Genomic DNA, 20,299 nt, shown 5'->3' on the forward strand with positions numbered 1-20,299 from the left:
ATTTAGAATTACTGACATACTCACTTCATTCAACTCAAAGATGTGGGTTTATGGGCGAGAGACTTGAAGACATCCATATTCCATAATGCATAATACATTAACAGATTGAGTGGTACTTAACCTCAACAGGGGGTCAAACCAGGCTATTTTTAAACTCAACAGAATATACACTAAGCCAGTTCAAATTTCATTTATTTAGTGGTACATGTGCATTTTTACAAGAATTAGTACAAGAATTAAAAAGATTACTGAACAGCTTCCCAGCACCCACAGCCAATAAGAGTGCATTGTTCCACCTGAAAAACAAGAAGGTTGATTTGACATTTTCCTCCATGATACTTAAAGGTCACAATTGGCAGTTCTCTAGGGTCTCAGCTGGGAGAGTGTTAAGGTATACAGGGACCACCAACACTGGGCTGGAAAGAAAAACCCAGCACTCCCAACATCTCACCAGTGGCTCCTGTGGAACGCTTGCACAGCCACTGCAATATCACATCCAAACAGGAGGAACCAGCTGTATTCAAACCTGGTGATTGCTGGTCACAAGTCAATAGTGATTTGATGAAGGTACAGAAGTTGACTGGTCAGCATCAAACGTTGGGTTTGTTGAAAGTCAATTTAGTATAACAATCCTGCTGATTAGAGCAGGACAGGGCTGGATGGTTCCTTTCCAATAAGCTGTGAGAAAGATAATCAACCAAGCACACGAAAGGATACAATAGCCATGCTCATAGAATGTTAAATGCAAGAGCACAAGTCAGAATGGTTTAGTTATCAATTATCAAAAAAAGGTACCCATTACACCAGTTTGGGCAGTGACCTGGCAAATGACGAGAATCATGAGTTAACAATATTACAGGTGCCTTTAAAAGCAGTGTTAACTCACCTTGTCCATTCTTGGCTTGTTCCAATGTTCCAGCAAAAAGCCACACTTCTCCAAGAGATACATAATCTTGGAGACTATCCTGACCTGTAAGAATTTAAGCATTAGTCCAAGGCAGAATATTCACATTCAAATTAATTACAAATGCACTATGTCTTACCTAGTTTTCCAGGTATGCATTGCCCATTGCAAGAATAGTTGGTAGCTTGTTGCTTATTAGCACAAATCCCAACACTGCAGTGAAAGTATACCTGCAAATATAGTTATTGTTAATAACCTGAAGTATTTAACATTAATGCTAGATCATGTTCAAATGAAGCAACTGGACGATGTCATTTGTAAGCTAGTGGGTGAAATGGGTTGAGGCTCAAGAACGCCTTGTGACATTTAGTTTGCAACCCCGAGACTTACTTTCTTTGGCAAGACTGTTTGTTCTGCAGGAGACAGTTTCAGTGTTTTTACTTCAAATCTTTTCAGATGCTGGGAATCTTGGATACGGTTTGGTACTGGGTGGAAGACAGCCACGAACATCTCTTCTTTATTCTCACAACTGTTTAGACAGACATTGAGTTTAGACCAAAAAAAGTTAGTAGAAGCAATAGCTAGACATGTACACTTCATTACCCACCCAGCCTGAATAATATGCCACTCTGGTGGGCTGTTGTGATCAGGAGTTGTAGTCATCCAGCAATGATCCAACAATAAGTACATTTGAGGATCCTTGTGGTTTAGTAGCTCAACTTCAAAATAAAGGGATTCTGTCCAATTCACCACCACTGGGTATTCATCATCTTTGTAGAAATCCAAATAATCTACACCTGTAGAGACAGAAATGTATTAGCTTTTTGTACAGGGGATGAATAGATCAAAATGTAATGTCTGTCCAGCTTACTTTTGTAAATCCTTGAATGTATGTTCCAAGTGTGCCTTGGCTTCTTGTGCCCTAAAATTAAAAAAGATGCTGTAGTTGCTATATAAAATTCTTATGCCAAGACCAGTCAGATGAAGACTTAACCCATCTCTTGCCCAGTTTACAATGCCTGAATACAAGAGTGTCCATGTTCCAAGGATATCAGTTTCAGAATACAATAGCAAGCCAAGTGAGGAACTCAAGTCCCTGAACAGTTCATGCACTGAGTGGCTTTCAGGGCATTCGACAGTAGATAATTATCATAAGTGTAAAAAGACAAATACTGTCTATTTTTTAAAACCCCCACTAATTGAGAAAAAAAGCTATTTAATCCAAATTCATTAGGTAAGGTAGACATGTGCATGCATTTTAAAAATGCAGACTATGGGCACTTACTTTCAACAAGGCTAAGTTGAAAACATATGTTCCATATTAGTTAACAGAATTCAAACCAACAGGAGATTCAGTGCATACTCACCCCTCACTATTTGCAATCTATTGGCTGTAGAATTGTGACCAGTGCCTTTCTGGTATCCCTTCACAAACCCAAGGGCCAACGTATTGTTTATTTTGTACCGACAAGAGACAGTTAACCTATCGGGAAAAATAAAGCAAGCTTATCACCACTCCCACAAGTCTACAGCTATCTATTTTGCACAGCTGTACCTACCGATAATCTGGGTCTCTGGTTATCACTGGGAAATCAACAGGGATCAGCTCTCTTGGGTATGAAACTTCATTCTCATAGATCAAGTAGTTTCCTTTAATCTAAACAGCATCATGTGATTACAACCACAAAGCTATGCATGCCAGAATACATGTTAATTTGCAAGTGCAGGACTAGCAAAGTTTTTTTTTGGGGGGGGGGGTGGTGCAGGAAGGGGGATGTATTTGCTATACTTTAAATTGTAAGTATCAGTGAACCCAAGACTTACTGTTCTTGTGGTACCACAGCTGTCAACATGAAATTGGAAGAGGGCTTTATCGTGATCAAATTCCCTTGGCTGACATTTTCCATCCCTCAGTACCAACTTACTAGGATCTAGGTCAGGTAGTGTATCCACAACTGCAGTGACCACCATGGTTCCATTGGGACAGCATACTACAACAAAATGCAAAGTAGTTTACTTCAATTATAGGTTAATCTTTTGATCCAGATTCTGCCTACATTGTAAAGCTTACCTGCAAGATCTACAGCAGGAAAATTGCAGGATACTGAGAAATGGATCTCAATCCTTAATGTATTTTTGTCTTTCAGTGTCAGGTTGAGCCGAGCTACAATTCCATGAAGGCTCAGTTCCTAAAGAAAGTGAAGCTACAGTTACTTTATACAAATGTAGAAGCTGGCAAATAAGAAAAAGGTGACATGCATCACATACCTCATAAATCACACCCATTGCAGAGAGAGGGACACCAAACAAAATATGGGTTGTATTATCCACAATGAGGTACCCATAATCATGTGCAGATTGTGGTGTCACCAGCATTTTACCAATGAATGGAAGCCAGTAATGCACCAAGTTCCCATGAGTTACTAGTAGATACATGGTCTTTTTGTCACAGAATCCAGTGGCCTTGGGCAATACTAGAAGGGGAAAAAAGGCACTTAGTTGTCTGTACTATTCTGTTCATACAAAGAATTTGTGACTACTCACCAATATCTGCCACTTCACACATTATCTCAACATCCTGGATAAAGAGTTCATTTTCTGGAATGATGTTGAAAGTGTAGATAACATTCAGTGTGTAGCGTCTGATGTCAGAATGTAGATGCTGGAAGAGAAATAGTGGCCACTTTGTAGCTCAGAATAAGAGAACTTGCATGTTCTATAGTAGCTGGATGCTATTCTGAAAGTCATTTTCTCCTCCCTCTGGGCACATGATAGCGTGAAGACAATTGACTCCTACCTCATGTTGAGAAATACATATGCTCCATTGCATTAGAACTATCTAGGTTATTATTTTACAAGTCCTGCTCTTCCCTTCAAATTGATTGTAGAATGATTTCGCTTCCAAAACCCCATATTCTTCCTACCAGGAAGAAGTCTTCCTTAGACTAGAACACCAGTAAGGTGGGAATAAATGCTATTGATTTGCATTCTGGGCATTTAGTTTCCACCATCACCCAAATTGTTTGAAAGGATGCAGAATAAACCCTAGAGCATGAAATCCTTGTGGGGTGGGGGGAGGGCAGGGAGATGTACCCAAACAGCTGTTGAATTAACACAATCTGAACCCCTTCAGGTGAAGGAAGTTGACAAATACCAGCATTAAAAAAAATGCTGTTGTCCTAGAGCTGTGCAAGAAACAAAGTGACAGAAGCATTAAGAGTTCAGTTCCACACAAGTAGAATTGTAGTGTACTGGAAACATACAAGTAGTACGATCCTAGTTCCAACCACGACTGCTTCCAACTTGATGTTGGGCATTAGACCAATGATACCAGAGTGGCTCAAGTATTTCATCAGCAGCTAACACCATTGAAGTATTGTGAATCTTATTGCCAACTCCCCAAAGTCATTGAAGGCAAAAACACTAACAAGACTACAGGCTAGAGTATGATTAATAGACCAGCAAAAAACCTCACTGCTCTAAGACTACAACAGCTCAGGCTATTGCTCTATCCAAGCTGTCCCTGCGCCCTGGATTTAAATTAACAGCTTATGAAATTTAGATTTTGCAGCTCAGGTTAAAATATTTTAACCTGGTCAATATTGTTTGTGGATAATTACTGTAAAATCAGTTCAACCAATACTTCTGCACAGGTGTCACTTGTTTGATCTAGTTCTGATCACTTCACTCGAGCAATGACCAAATAAATTTGGGATCTTAATAACCAGCTCATTTTATTGTGACGTCAAACTAGTGACACCATAGTTTCTACAACAGGATAGGAAAGGGATGAAGGGGTCAGTTAAAACTAGATAAATTATCTGTACATTATAGGATACTCATTGGCTTAAAACCAAAATTTCAGCACAAAGATTACACTAGCCACTTTACCTCTTGCTTCACATTTACATTCTCAAAGGGAACTTCCAATATGTAGGCTTTAGTGTCGTTAGGCAATATAGTTTCATAGATTTTGAAACCCATTTGGTCTGCCTGATCCACTGTGACCATCTGTGTTCCTACAGTTAGAGTTACAAGCTTGACATCAGGAAGGAAGCTTTCTAAAGTAATATTGAACACTCGCTTTACTGGAATGGTATCTGAAGAAAAAAGAAAAAAAAGTTACCCAAAGTATTACTCTACTTAAAAAATGTAGTTGTCTCCTATGTTACTTACTATTGGTCACAATTGGTGGCTGAAGCATGAAGGGTGTGGCAACTGGATGGATCACTGTGTACTTTGTTAGCTTCCATTGATGTTCTACAAATAATTCTATGTAGTACAAAATGCCATATTGTCCATGAGATATAAGGCTCTGAAACACAAATTAGTATCTGGTTATTAAGTAGCCCTCACCACTACTGCAACAGATTAAGTAGTAATTCAAAGGTTTTAATCTATTGATCCCATAAGAGTTAGGAGCAGGCCTTTTGGCCCCTCAAGCCTGCTCTGCCATTCAATGAGATCATGGCTGATCTGATTTTTAACTCAACTCCACTTTCCCACCTTTTGCCCCATATCCTTTGACTCCCTTGCTGATCAAAAATTTGTCTAACTCAGCCTTGGATGTATTCAATGACTCAGCCTCCACAGCTTTTTGGGGTAAAGAATTCCAAAGATTCACGACCCTCTGGGAGAAGAAATTCCTCCTCATTTCCATCTTAACAGGCAACCCCTTATTCTGAGACAATGCCCCCTAATTTTAGATTCCTCCATTAAGGGATACCATCCTCTCAGCATCTACTCCATTGAGACCCCTCAGAATCTTGTATGGTTCAATAAGATTGCCTCTCATTCTTCTAAACTCCAATGAGTATAGATCCAACCTGTTCCAACTTTCCTCATAAGACAACCCTTCCCTACCTGGAACCAACCTAGTGAACCTTCTCTGAACTGCCTCCAATGCAAGTATGTCCTTCCTTAAATAAGCAGACCAGAACTGTACACAGTACTCCAGGTGTGGTCTCATCAGCACCCTGTACAGTTGTAGCCTGACTGCCCTGCTTTTATACTCCATCCCTCTAGAAATAAAGGCCAATATTTTGTTGGCCTTCAGGATTACCTGCTGCACCTGTATGTTGACTTTCATATACGAGGACACCCAGATCCCTCTACTTCAGCATTTTGTAGTATTTCTCCATTCAAAAAATATTTTGCTTTTTTATTTTTTCTCCTAAAGTAGATGACTTCACATTTTCCTACATTATATTCCATCTGCCAAATTTTTGCCCATTCACTTAACCTGTCAATATCCCTTTGCAGACACTGGCCTCATCACAACATGCTTTTCAACTATTTGTATCAGCAAATTTGGCCACAAGACACTGTTCCTTCATCCAAGTCATTGATATATATTGTAGATAGTTGAGGCCCCAGCACTGAGCCATGCGGCACCCAACTAGTTACAGATTGCCATTTTGAAAATGACTTTTATCCTGACTCTTTGTTTTCGGTTAGTTAGCCAATCCTCTATCCATGCCAGTATATTATCCCCAACACCATGAGCTCTTATCTTGTGCAGTAATCTTTTATGTGGCACCTTATCGAAATCCAAATATACTGCATCCATTGTTTCCCCTTCATCCACCCTGCCTGTTACTTCCTCAAAGAAGTCTTAAAGTTTGTCAGACACTATTCCCCCTTCATAAAACCATATTGACCCACCTTGATTGAGAGTCTCTCAATGTCCTGCTATTACTTCCTTAATAATGGATTCTAGCATTTTCCCAATGATAGATGTTAGGCTAACTGGTCTATAGTTACCTGCTTTCTGTCTCACTCCCTTCTTGAATAGGGGTGTTAAGTTTGCAGTTTTCCAATCCGCTGGGACCTTTCCAGAATCTAGTGAATTCTGGAAGATTATAACCAATGCATCCACTTCCTTTACGACCCTCAGATACAAGCAATCAGGTCCAGGGGACTGGTCAGCCTTTAGACCCATTAGTTTACCTAATATTTTGGCCCTCTCTAGTGAGTTTAGTTCCTCCCTCCCTCCCTTTTGCCCCTTGATTTTCTATTATTGTTATGTTATTAGTTTCTATTGTGAAGACAGATACAAAATATCTGTTCATTTCCTTGTTTTTCATTATTTCCCAGTCTCATCCTTTAAGGGATGAATGTTTACTTTAGCTACCCTCTTTCTTTTTAATATACTTGGAGTAAACTAGCAAGAAATGTAAAAACTTCATTTATTTTCTATTATTCTTTTAGTCATCCTTTGCTGTTTTTTAAAGTTTTCCCAATCTTCAGGCTTACCAGTAGTCTTTGCCATGTTGTACGCTTTTTCTTTTAACCAGATACCATCCTTTACTTCTTTAGTTCGCCATGTTTGGTTCATCCTTTTTTGTGGAGTCTTTCCCACTCAGGGATATATTTTTGTTGCAAGTCATAAAATATCTTTAAATGTTTGCCACTGCTTATCCACAATCATACCTAGTCCTCTTTAGCCAATTCTGCCCTCATTTAAGTTTAATACTGTAGTTTTCGACCCAAGATCCTCACTCTCAAACTGGATGTGAAATTCTATCATGTTATGATCACTGCTTCCCAAGTAATCCTTTACTTTGAGATCATTAATCAACCCTGTTTTGTTACCCATTACCAGATCCAAAATGGCCTGTTCCCTGATGTATTGGTCTAAGAAAAACAGTCCCTAATACATTCTATGAACTCCTCCTCAGGGCTATTTTTGCCAATTTGATTTGTCCAATCTTTGTGAAAGTTAAAATCACCTATGATTATTGTAATACTTTTTTTTTTTTTTAAAAAGCCCCCCCCTTATTTCTTGATTTATATTTTGCCCTACAGTAGCTACTGTTAGGGGGCCTATATACTACTCCCACCAGTGATTTTTTTCCCTTGCTATTTCTTACCTCCACCCAAATTGATGCAACATCTTGATCGTCTGAGCCAAGATCATCTCACTATTATACCAATTTCATCCTTTATTAAGAGAGCTACCCCAACACCTTTACTTTCCCCCCCCCCCCACTGTCCTTCTGAAATGTTAAATAACTGAATATTTAGCTCCCAACCTTGGTCACCTTGCAACCACATCTCTAATGGCCACGAGATCATATCCATTTGTTTCTATTTGTGCCGTCAATTCATCTATCTTTATGAATGCTGTGTGCAGATAAAGAACCCTTAATTTTGTCTTTTAACCATTCGTTCCTACCCCATTTGCGAATGCACTCGTTTGTACGCTCCGTCCCTGCCTGACGCACTCTGGTATCATTACCCCAATCACTTTCCTGTACTACTTCCTTGTCTTTTCTCTATCAAACTAAACTTCACCCTACCTGAGCCCTCCCCCATTTAGTTTAAACCCTTCTCTGCCGCCCCAGTTGTTCAGTTTGCCAAAACACTGGTCCCAGCATGGTTCAGGTGAAGCCCATCCCAATGGAACAGCTTCCTCTTTCCCAGTACTGGTGCCAGTGCCCCATGAATCAAAACCCAGTTCTCCCACACCAATCTTTGAGCTATGCATTCATCTGATCTGATTTACCTTTTGCTAATCTGCTCGTGGCTCAGGTAATAATCCAGAGATTTTTAAATTTAGTCCCTAGCAGCTCAAACTCCCTCAGCAGAACCTCTTAGTCTTACCTATATTGTTCGTACCTTTGTGGACATGATAACTGGATCCTCCCCCTCAAAGTTTCTCTCCAGCCTGGAGGAGATGTCCTTAACCCTGGCACCAGGCAGGCAACACAGCCTTTGGGACTCTCGCCCTTGGCTGCAGAGAACAGTATCTATCCCTCTAACTATACTGTCGCCTACTACAACCACATTCCTTTTTACTCCCCCAACTTGAACAGCCCCCTGAACCACAGTGCCATGGTCAGTTTGCTCATCCTTCCTGCACTCGTCCACAAGAACCTAGTATCTATTGGACAAGTGCAGAGGCCGAGGCTCCTGCAATTCTACCTCCTGGATTCCCATACCTGCCTTGCTCACAGTCACACCCTCCGGTCCCTAACCACGCACCAATTCTACAGTATTTAGACTGAGGGAATGACTGCCTCCTGGATCAAAGTGTCCAGGTAACTTTCTCCCTCCCTGATGCCTCGCAATGTCTGCAGCTCCTCAACTCAGAGCCGAAGTTACTCATGCTGTAGGCATTTACCACAGATGTAGTTGCCCTGGACAAAACTGTCCAGCAGCTCCCACATATTGCAGCTGCAACACATCTCCTGCCCAGTCATAACTTTTATTTAATTGATTACTAAAATGCCAATTAAATTATTTTTTAGGTTGAACCAAGTACTGGCCTAGTTTAATTAAGTTTAGTTTTATGCTATTAGTTACTTGCACACAGTCCTAAGAAAGAAGAAAACAGAAGAGATACTCACCAACATCACACTACAGTTTGGTTTTGTTGTTGCTGTGACCCGCTCTCTGTACACTCCTCTCCGCTGTCTAATCAAATACACTTCACTTCTTACTGCACCAAATCTCCAATCAGACTGTCGAAACTCCCTCAGAGTTAGCAAAGCCCTTCTGAATTCATGCTAGCATGAATGCCAATCACCTGAGTCAGCCCCAGCTAACAGTAGATTACTAGTTCTAACCAGTCACCTAGTTAACTAGGTGCCCAACTACAACTTCAGGCTGCTTGTTTACCACTAGCTGAAAAATGCAAAATTAAATTTAAGTTAAATGCTTGATGCCAAACTTAGTCAAATTTTAGATAAAGATCAACCCTTAAAAATCCCCAATTTCAGGCTGCTTACAAACCTTGTAATAACCACCTTCTGCTCCAATGGGAATAGTAACAACAATGTTTGTATCATTGTATGATAATGTATAATTCATCTCAGCTATTGTATCTGGTTTCAGTACAACATTGTTGACTCCCATAACAATAGAATCATCATAGAACGGTTCTTCTGGGAAACTAAGGGAAGGGATTCTTCTTGGAATTCTCCAGGTGATTTTATTCTCAGTGAAGGTAATGCCATCTGTCAGTATAGAGGAGATAATATCAGCATGTGTTTCTCAACTTATCAAATAGCTATTGTGGAATTAATTATAGCTGCAAACTCAATCCTAACCATCCTTAAATGCACTTCATGATGGGCCTTTACAATAAGTTACTGTTGTGTTCAGGCCCAATATTCATCAGAATGCATGATTAGTCTTCAAATGACCTTCACAGCCTTAAAGCTGCTTCCTTTGTAATTAATTAAAAGAATGCTTAAAATAGCCAGAAACTCAAAACAAGCTTTTCAAATAATATTACAGCATGACTCTTCAAACTGATTTAAAAAATACTAGGAGATTGCAGACATCAGTTAAGATACAAGTAGCATTGATCCCAATTCATTTACATTAATACAAGGTCGGGGGGGGGGGGGGGGGTCTTGTGGATGCCAACTTCAGCTTGGCACGACCTCCATATTCAGTCAAATCCCAAATGAAGGTTAAGCTCATGGCATACAAGGGCATCTAAACACATGCAAGAAAGCAAGGTTCTAAAAGTAGATTTGTGGGAAATAAGCCAGGGAGGGTTTCTTTTGGGGGTGGAACAAGGGGTGCAAATTTAGTGTTCACATACAGGTAAACACGTGGATTTTACAATAGCTTGGTTTAGAAACAAAAAGCTCACCAGTAGGACAGGCTACAGCTGTGTCAATCAAGATGATCATCCATTCTTGTTTGTAGAATGTGGTTGATCGGATGCTGGATATTGGCACGTTTTCTACCTATAGATATTATTGCAATAGGATATACATTTAGAATGCAAAAGGTAGCACTTTAGATTGAGCCATTTCTCAGTACCCACCATTAACTGCTCAGCTTCAGTTGCATTATAGGGTGCCCTCAATAATAGCCGAGAAACTGTTGTATCAATTCTGTAATGAGCCCCCAATGTTTCATTCACAGTCATGGTTTTAGTTCCTTCAGGAAGGTGGAATACAACTTGCCAAACTGAGTTTTCAGCTTCTTGGGCCTGAAACAAAACCATATTTCAATGTTAACAAATGCAATTAGATTCTCTGAACCAAAAGCAGGACAAGCAACTTACCAATGGAACAGCTGCCACCCAGTCTTCATTATAGTCATTTTCAATTCCTGGTATTATTCTTTGTACTGAAACCTATCCAATGCCAAGGAGAGACAGTGCAGTTAATTTCTTCCAGCTTACTGATATGGAAACTCCATAGCGTACTTACTCATTTTACTGGTAATGACAGCTCAAGCACCAAATTATACATTTTATCACAAAGTAATTTCACAAATAAGTTAACTCCTTCAAGAATTTAGTGTATTTCTTGGTAACATTTCCAATTACTATATATAGTTTCATCCCAAATCCATAGTCTGATTCTATAAACACCAGCTATAGATGAACAGCCACAAGCTTTAAAAGCTTCAGATGTACCGCTTAAGTTACATTAGGAACCATCTGGTTTCCAACATATGTCAACAGCTGAAGCATCTAGGTCTTCCTCCCCCATTGAGTGAATTCTGCATTTCATGTGCAGAATTAGAAGTCAGTACAATTTAAAGAAAAAAAATCCTTGCCAATTAACACTGCAACCATCAGGATCCCTGCTGACAAGCCATCTGACTGTGTTGATTCTTACAAAGAAGGGAGCAATATAGTAGACAGAGGACCGAATCATCCATGGATCCTCAACTCCCAGCACAAGTGCCAGGCTACACCTGCTGGGAACCTCACCAAGTCCCTCTTTAATTCTAGGAAGTCTGGCAGGAAGGTTCCTTAGTTCACATTTTCTGGCAGTCAGCTGTACCATTATAGGCATCTCCCATGGCAGAGGGACTGGAAAACCAATGGGGTAGAGTAAAGTTTGTGGCCCCTTTATAATAGGTATTCAAAAAGAGTGTAACAGTGATCTAGGTAGAGTCCCAGGCATGCCCCACTTCTACCAGCTGGTCAACTAGTTCACTTATCTGGTGTGCTAGTGGATCCCTGGCCAAGTCTGGTGAAACTGGGAGCCCTGTCACTAGCCACACCCCTTGAACAGGTGACTGCATGGGGACAAGCAGTTTAGATCCCACACCAGCATCTGCTGCATCAGGGTCCAGGCACATTTCCATACTTCCACTAGATGTATAGTAGGAATGTACTAGGAACATGGACATTAAACCAAATTGTCAATTTGTAGACATGTTCAAACAGTTTCTAAAGAAATAAAATTTCAGGTGTACAAGTGCTTTAGGTTTGTTTAGCTTAGTGGGTGCATTGGAACTGGTTCTGGGAGAGGTCTGCACCTGGGCAGGGCCAGGCCCGCTGTCCTAGGGGGAGTGTTTGCTAGTGCTGTTGGGGAGGGTTTAAACTAAAGTGGCAGGGGGTTGGGAACCTGAGCAGGGAGACAGAGGAAAGTGTGTCAGGAAGGGACAGAAGGTATGGAGTAAAAGGTAAAGTGTTAAAAAAGGAAAAAGCAGGAACTAAGTGTCACAAAACATTTGAAAGTTCTTTATCTGAATGCATGTAGTATTCGTAACAAAATGGACGGGTTAACAGCACAAATAACTACATATGGGTATGATCTTGTGGCCATTACAGATACATGGCTGCAGGGTGACAATGACTGGGAATTAAATATGCCAGGGTATTTAACAATCAGGAAGGACAGGCAGGAAGGAAGGAAGGGGAGGTGGGGTGGCTATGTTAACGAAGGAATCACTAATACAGAGAAATGATATTGGGACAAAGGATCAGGATAATGAAAGAGTTTGGGTAGAGATAAGGAATACTAAGGGGAAAAAAACACTAGTGGGTGTAGTATATAGGCCTCCTAATGGAGGAAACTCTGCTGGAAGTAGTATTAATCAGGAAGTAGTCAGGGCATGTAATAAGGGAACAGCTATAATTATGGGGGATTTTAACTATCATATTAACTGGACAAATCAAATTGGGCAGGGGAGCCTTGAGGAAGAGTTTATTGAGTGTATTAGGGATGGATTTCTTGAGCAGCATGTAACTGATCCTACAAGGGGGCAAGCAACCTTGGACCTGGTCCTGTGTAATGAGCCAGGATTCATTATATCCTAGTTAAGGATCCCCTTGGAATGAGTGACCATAACATGGTTACATTCCATATCCAATTAGAGGGTGAGAAGGTTGGTTCTCAAACAAGCGTACTGAGCTGGAATAAAGGAGACTATGATGGTATTGATTAAAGTGGACTGGGAAAATAGATTAAGGGTAAGACGGTACATGAACAGTGGTGTTCATTTAAGGAGTTTTTTACAACTTTCAAAAAATATATTTTCACTGAGGAAAAAAAGGGTGTAAAAGAAATGACAGCCATCTGTGGCTAAGTAAAGAAATTAAGGATAGTATCCGACTAAAAACAAGGTAGCCAAACTTAGTGGGAGGATAGAAGATTGGGAAGTCTTCAAAAGACAGCAAAAAGTAACTAAAGGATTGATTAAGAAAGGGAAGATAGATTATGAAATTAAATGAGCAAAAAATATAAAATCAGATAGCAAGAGTTTCTCCAGTTATATAAAAAAAAGGGTGGCTGAGGCAAACGTACGTCCCTTAGAGGGTGAGACCAGGAAATTAATGGTGGGAAACATGGAGATGGCAAAAATGCTGAACAAATATTTTGTTTCAGTCTTTACGGTAGAGGACACCAAGAATATCCCAACAGTGGACAAACAGGAGGCTCGGGGGGGGGGGGGGGGGGGAGAAGAGAAAGCGGGGAGGAGCTAAATATGTTTAAACAACTAAGGAATTGGTACTCAGTAAAATAATGGGACTCAAGGCAGATAAATCCCCTGGACCTGATGGCTTACATCAGAGGGTCCTGAGGGAAGTGGCAGTAGGGATTGTGGATGCTTTGGTAATAATTTTCCAAAATTCTCTGGACTCGGCAAAGGTCCCGGCAGATTGGAAAACTGCTAATGTAACACCGTTATTTAAAAAGGGTAGTAGGCAGAAGGCTGGAAATTATAGACCAGTTAGCCTAACATCTGTGGTGGGTAAAATTTTGGAGTATTATTAAGGAGACAGTAGCAGAACATTTGGATAAACATAATTTAATAGGACAAAGTCAGCATGGCTTTACGAAGGGGAAGTCATGTCTGACAAATTTGCTTGAGTTCTTTGAGCACATAACATACAGGGTGGATAAAGGGGAACCAGTATATTTAGACTTCCAGAAGGCATTCGACAAGGTGCCACATAAAAGATTATGGGTCAAGATAAAGAATCACTGGATTGGGGGTAATATTCTGGCATGGGTGGAGGATTGGTTATCGAACAGGAAGCAGAGAGTTGGGATAAACGGTTCATTCTCGGACTGGCAACCAGTAGCCAGTGGTGTTCCGCAGGGGTCGGTGCTGGGTCCCCAACTCGTTACAATCTATATTAACGATTTGGAGGAGGGGACCGAGTGTAACATATCAAAGTTTGCAGATGATACAAAGATGGGAGGGAAAGTAGAGAGTGAGGAGGACATAAAAACCTACAAGGCAATATAGACATGCTGGGTGAGTGGGCAGAGATTTGGCAGATGCAATACAATACTGGAAAATGTGAGGTTATGCACTTTGGCAGGAAAACAATCAGAGAGCAAGTTATTATCTTAATGGCAAGAAACTGGAAAGTACTGCAGTACAAAGGAATTTGGGGTCCTAGTGCAAGAAAATCAAAAAAGGTTAATATGCAGGTGATCAAGGCGGCTAACGGAATGTTGGCTTTTATTGCTAGGGGGATAGAATATAAAAACAGGGAGGTATTGCTGCAGTTATACAAGGTATTGGCGAGACCGCACCTGGAATACTGCATACAGTTTTGGTCTCCATACTTAAGAAAAGACATACTTGCTCTCGAGGCAGTACAAAGAAGGTTCACTCGGTTAATCCCGGGGATGAGGGGGTGGACATATGAGGAGAGGTTGAGTAGATTGGGACTCTACTCATTGGAGTTCAGAAGAATGAGAGGCGATCTTATTGAAACATATAAGATTGTGAAGGGGCTTGATCGGGTGGATGCGGTGAGGATGTTCCCAAGGATGGGTGAAACTAGAACTAGGGGGCATAATCTTAGAATAAGGGGCTGCTCTTTCAAAACTGAGATGAGGAGAAACTTCTTCACTCAGAGGGTAGTAGGTCTGTGGAATTTGCTGCCCCAGGAAGCTACATCATTAGATAAATTTAAAACAGAAATACAGTTTCCTAGAAGTAAAGGGAATTAGGGGTTATGGGGCGCGAGCAGGAAATTGGACATAAAGCAGAGTTCGGATCGGTCAAGGCCCTGTGGGTGGCGGAGCGGGCCCAGGAGCTGAGTGGCCGGGTTCTGCTCCTACTTCTTGTGTTCTTTAGATTTGAGGTTAGGATCAGATCAGCCATGATCTTATTGAATGGCGGAGCAGGCTCGGGGGGCCGATTGGCCCACTCCTGCTCCTATTTCTGATGTCTTATGTCCTTATTTTTAGTTATATGGGGAAATCAAGATATGATAGTTAATATCCCAGGATGACACTACAGCTTCTATGGGAAGATGCTCAAGGAACAACAGTATGCAAGGCCCAGAAACTACATCTAAATTACAACTATATATTTGCATGAGAAGTGAAAAAGCTCTCACAATTAGACTAGTCTGAGTGAAGATGGCTTTTGAAGTTAAAAAAAAAGCCTGTTCACTGGAGTGCAATTTGTGAAGAGTTGAATTAAAATCAGCAAGGAGTGAAACTACATTAGCCCTAGTGTGCTTTCCTCTCAGCTATAATGCTTACCTCCATATAGTTTTGTTCACAAAGGATTTCTCTCACTTGCCATGGGAAATATGAGCAAGTCATGGTATGGAAGTAAGTTGATACTCTTTCCATGTGGCCAATTGCAGCAATCCAAATTTGCACAGTAAGCCTAAACAGGTCATCACCCTGGAATTAATAGCAAATTGGAGCTTTAAAAAATCTGTAGTATAAATTAGGCATTACAGCACTAAATAAATCTCTCCAGATTCAGAATAAAACTTTTCTTCCTCTTCATTGTAGACAACATAATCCACCATGGATAGTGTTTAAACTGATCAGGAGCAATGGTTGGTTAAATCAGAACAGAATTCTGATTCCTCTACAGAACAGCATACATAAATCATTGTCATTTCATGCCCCAAAAAAAAGTCAGCTTTCACTGCCCTTGATGTCACTTTAGAATCGGTTTTCTTGTGCAGAAGAATGAAGCTCAGTGAGTTAAATGCATGGATATGCAGACGGTCACAAATCCCCAAACTGGCTCAGGAGATTGGTAATGGATTAAATATTGCCATTTATGCTGCCTACAATACATTTTAAAGTGTTAAAATCAAACATTCTGCTGTTAAACCCTTATCCTATTTTCATTTAGGAAATAGGACAACTTACTGGGTATGCCCCATTACACCCAGTATAACCACTACCTCCACATAACATTTTAGTCTTTCCCCAGAGAGAGAAAAAAAGTGTTAAGACATGGTCCTAAAACAGACAACAATCCCACATAAAGTATCTATTCAGCCCAACAAGTCAATGCTCCACACAAGCCTTCTCCCACCATGAAATCTCTTCAGCCATTGTAAATCAGTTGCCTTGGTCAGAGGTCGAGTCAGTCTTCTACAGCAGCTAGATAGGGAGGGCTAAATGTAAAAATTTAGAGCCCCTCCCCCGTATGTACTGTAAATTGTATTGTTAGGGAATTGAACAGCAAGTCGACTACTTATTATTTCCGTTCATGCAGCACTATGACTATCTGCAGGTTGAATTCCTATTTCGTTTGAAGTAGGAAGTGGCATTTGCCACAATAACCCGTCAATCTGATCAAGTGCCCCCTTTTACAAGGAAGAGGCTAAAACAACTGCCAACAAACTTTAAAGCAAAATGTGCGCGAGTTTAAAATACAACCACATATCGAGCAGTGCCCACCGGTCTCGAAACGCTCACTAAAATGTTATTAACACGTAGTGTACGCAGGCTCTTACCTCGTTTACTACCAGGCATGCCAACACCGAGGCACGCAACACAACGTTACCAAACGGATCCTCGGATACAGTGTAGCCACATTCGGTTGCGAACGGGGAGGTGAGCGGATAGACTTTGCCGGTTGGATCTAGCAATCGGAAGATGTAATGAGAATGGGACAGAATAGGAAAACAGGATCTAATCTTCAAAGATTAAAGAGATTTACCGGTGACCCCGAGAGTCCACGATTTGTCCTGCAGGAAGGAGGCATCCAGCCGGATCCAGAAGAGACGTCCAGAGCAACTACTCTGTAGGAGACCTGCATAAAAAGGGAGAAGGGAAGTGGGACAGAGTCCGTCTACCAAGAGATACACGGGTTATTAAAAACAAATCTCATTCTGACCTGGAGGCGGCGAGCGTTGCGTCCACGTGTTGGTGATAAACACCGTCAGGACTAACGTTATCCTAGAAAAGAAAAAAACACTCAACGTGGAACGTACATGAAACATCACTACTTTGGGCACTTGTAACCGGCTTACCCCACGAGAACACCCATCCTCCAGCACAGTAAACACACTGTACTACAAACTATAGGAACTGTTACCCCGTAAGAGTCACAACTATCGCCTTTTAACCTTTTTCAACCACTTCCCTCACAATTGATGGTATTTGTCCCCCGAAAGTGAAACACTTACAAAGTTATTGCTGACCAATCCGAAGTCACAGTTAATGTCAACTAATCACAGGGATGAGGAATTTCACGAGCGAACCCAGTGAGCAGTTGGAGAAAATCAACCAACTGAAATGATCGAGGGAAACACAAAACTCATCACCTCTCCAAACACCTCTTCTCAGGTTCCCTTTCATTTCTGACTTTTTAATCTTAAATTCTCTTTTTGAACTTGGGCTTAATGACTTTAATTTTGTGATGAAATATTGCACTCTGGTTTAGTTCAGATTTCGGAAGATCGATATGTGCACGGTTTAAAATCAAGTGTTTTATCAGTTTGATCACCATCAATGCCTTCTGCATCCATGTCCTGCAAATGTTCTTCCTGACGATTCCACCTCATTTCTATTAGCTTTCGTACTGACTTTTGTCAATTTTCAGAGTTTTAAAGATTCACACAATCCGCAAAGATTAGGTTGTGTCGGAGTCCCTGCCCATGCCGTTTTCTGTCATTAGGCAACCAGGTATATAATGACATTCACCTGACGAAGTAGGAAGCCTCCGAAAGCTTGTGATTTTCAAATAAAATTGTTGGACTATAACTTGGTGTTGTAAGATTGTTTATATTTGTCAACCCCAGTCCATCACCGGCATCTCCACATCACGTATATAATGCATACACATTAAGATCTTTAATGCCTTATAAACAGAAAAAAAGTTGTTTTTCATCTTTAATTCGATAAATACTTGAAAAGGAAAAATTTGCAGGGCTATGGGGAACAAGCAGGAGTGTGAGAGTAATTGGATAACTCTTTCAAAGAGGCGGCACTGATACGATGGGCCGAACGGCCTCCTGTGCTGTATGACTCAATGAATTCACCATCCCTTACTATTTGATGTGGACACACTTAAACATTTGTCTTTGTCATTGCTTTCTGTGCATTTTCTCCCACTCTTATTCCTTATTGTCTTCTTTCTTAACTCATCCTCTTGAAGTTGAATTTCTGGCCGCTGCAATTACAGTTGCTGCTACAAATTTTAGGTCATGGGAATAACTCTGTATTCCTCTCGTGTTGTTTTGGAGGAGGAAGATGAAGCTCTGAGAGGCAGGTTTGTTCACACGTGAGAAGGACTGCCCCAACCATTCTACAGAAGGAACATGATCACAGACCCACGTATAACTACTGGGGTGTGTCTGAGGAGATCTGTCTTCACAGCTGCACTTCACCAGGGAGGCAGTTCTTCAGTATCATCCGGCTTGACTTTCAAATAAGATTGGTGACTCTGCCAATGGCCTAAATGTTTATGACTACATACCATTCCAAGACACCTCTGGTATATGTACCAAATCAGACTATCAGCAGTGCATTAATGCATACAGCAGGTGACAGATGCATTATTTGTCAGAGCGAAGTCTTTCATAACTTTTCCAATGGAAAACCAACTGCAGCAAGAGAGGGCACTATTTCTGTGTCCCTGAAAGTACAGGGCATAATTGATGGCACACATGTGGCCATCCGGGCCCTTACACTGAATTCCGTGGTCTTCATTAATATAAAGGAATACCATTTGGCCAATGTGCATATCTATGACCATATTCGCAAAAGTATGTAACTGAACGGCTGTTACACTAGTAGCAGTCATAATGTCTTAATTTGAGACAATCCACCATGCTATCATTATTTCAAAGAGAAAGCAAACTGGACAGATGGGTCCAGGGTGTCCAAGGATACCCTCTTCTGCCCTAACTCATGCCCCATTGGTACAGCCACAAACAGAAGGCGAATTGTAACATAATCACTAGAGCATGAGATAAAAATAGATGAGGAGGCCCATTCAGTCCATCTTAGTTCACCTATCCAGAAAAACCGTACACTCCTCCTATTGCAGCATCTATTATTTTCTTAAATGATTCCAGGGTTTATGCTCCAGTATGCGACCCACAAGTCCATTCCATGTATTAATCACTCTTTGTGTTAAGAACTTCTTGACATTAGTTTTAAATTTTCATTTTGCTAGTTTGGCCCTGTTTCCCCTTATCCTACCCTCACAATTTAAGTTGAATTAATATACTGGATTTACCTTTCCTATTCCATTAACTATTTTGTATCACTCTATAAGATTACTTCTCAGTCTTCTCCTTTCATGGCTGAAAAATATGAGTTTGCCAGTGTTTTTGTTGATTGCTGCTCTGGACCTGTTGAGCATCCAAAGCAGCAACTTGTCCGTTCTCTTCACAGATGCTGCCTAACCGGCTGAGTGTTTCCAGCAGTTTCTGTTTTTGGAAGTGTTGGAAGCAGAATCCATAATAGTTTTAAAAAAGGAATTGGATAAATATTGGAAAAAGAAAAATTTAAAAGGGTGTGAGTAAAAGTGATCAAGTATTTAGCTCTCTCAGAAAGCTTATACCGACATGATGGGATGAATGGCTAGATTCTGTGCTGTAAAATATCTATAATTCTAAGAAGTGTTTGATACTAGAAGCCACCTTGGTCAAGTTGATTCAAGCAAAAGTTTTACAAATCTCTTGTGCTAATGTAAAGCCCTCCCTTCCATAGTTGCTGGTGGGGTGTTCAAATTCCATCAGGGTGACAAGTGGGATGTGGAACTGTGTATTGTGTCTCTGTAGATAAGTAGGCTGGCCTACTTTTAAAGGGCTACCTAATCGGAACAGAAAATTGTGGGGGAGATTGGAAAGGACTGGCATCTTTGTTGTTCCATAAATGGCCTTGCCAAGCATGAGCCCAGGTCATGACTTCATTGGGTTTGTTTTGTCTGGGAGCAGTAATAGTTTGGGTATGCAAAGCT

The 20,299-nt window shown here is 40.8% G+C and overlaps 1 protein-coding gene across 2 annotated transcripts; it reads right to left on the minus strand.

Moving 5' to 3' along the window:
* Positions 1 to 175: 175 nt before the first annotated feature.
* LOC137321748 (uncharacterized) lies at positions 176 to 17,467 on the minus strand. Of its 2 annotated transcripts, XM_067984355.1 has the most exons (23): positions 17,361 to 17,467; positions 17,225 to 17,286; positions 17,048 to 17,140; positions 16,842 to 16,969; positions 15,619 to 15,765; positions 10,932 to 11,003; positions 10,689 to 10,856; positions 10,512 to 10,608; positions 9,641 to 9,864; positions 5,081 to 5,219; positions 4,796 to 5,004; positions 3,449 to 3,566; positions 3,173 to 3,378; positions 2,976 to 3,093; positions 2,729 to 2,895; positions 2,464 to 2,561; positions 2,272 to 2,387; positions 1,776 to 1,826; positions 1,512 to 1,701; positions 1,295 to 1,433; positions 1,044 to 1,134; positions 887 to 970; positions 176 to 296 (listed from the first exon to the last, which is right to left on the minus strand). In XM_067984355.1, exons 1-23 carry the CDS (start codon positions 17,375 to 17,377, stop codon positions 196 to 198), a joined length of 2,835 nt encoding a protein of 944 aa, XP_067840456.1. In that variant the 5' UTR covers positions 17,378 to 17,467; the 3' UTR covers positions 176 to 195. The 2 variants fall into 2 exon arrangements, with proteins under 2 accessions (XP_067840456.1, XP_067840455.1); XM_067984354.1 differs by having other exon boundaries at positions 17,225 to 17,449.
* Between the last annotated feature and the right edge of the window lie 2,832 nt (positions 17,468 to 20,299).

This window comes from Heptranchias perlo, chromosome 5 (assembly GCF_035084215.1).
Source record: "Heptranchias perlo isolate sHepPer1 chromosome 5, sHepPer1.hap1, whole genome shotgun sequence".
Lineage (NCBI taxonomy): Eukaryota > Metazoa > Chordata > Chondrichthyes > Hexanchiformes > Hexanchidae > Heptranchias > Heptranchias perlo.

Coding starts and splice junctions, on each gene's coding strand:
- LOC137321748 (XM_067984354.1), bottom strand. CDS start 17,330: ATGTTTCATGTACGTTCCACGTTGAGTGTTTTTTTCTTTTCTAGGATA. Junction 11,004..15,618: donor GTGAACAAAACTATATGGAG/GTAAGCATTATA, acceptor GGCATTGGATAG/GTTTCAGTACAAAGAATAAT. Junction 10,609..10,688: donor CTGAAGCTGAGCAGTTAATG/GTGGGTACTGAG, acceptor TAATATCTATAG/GTAGAAAACGTGCCAATATC.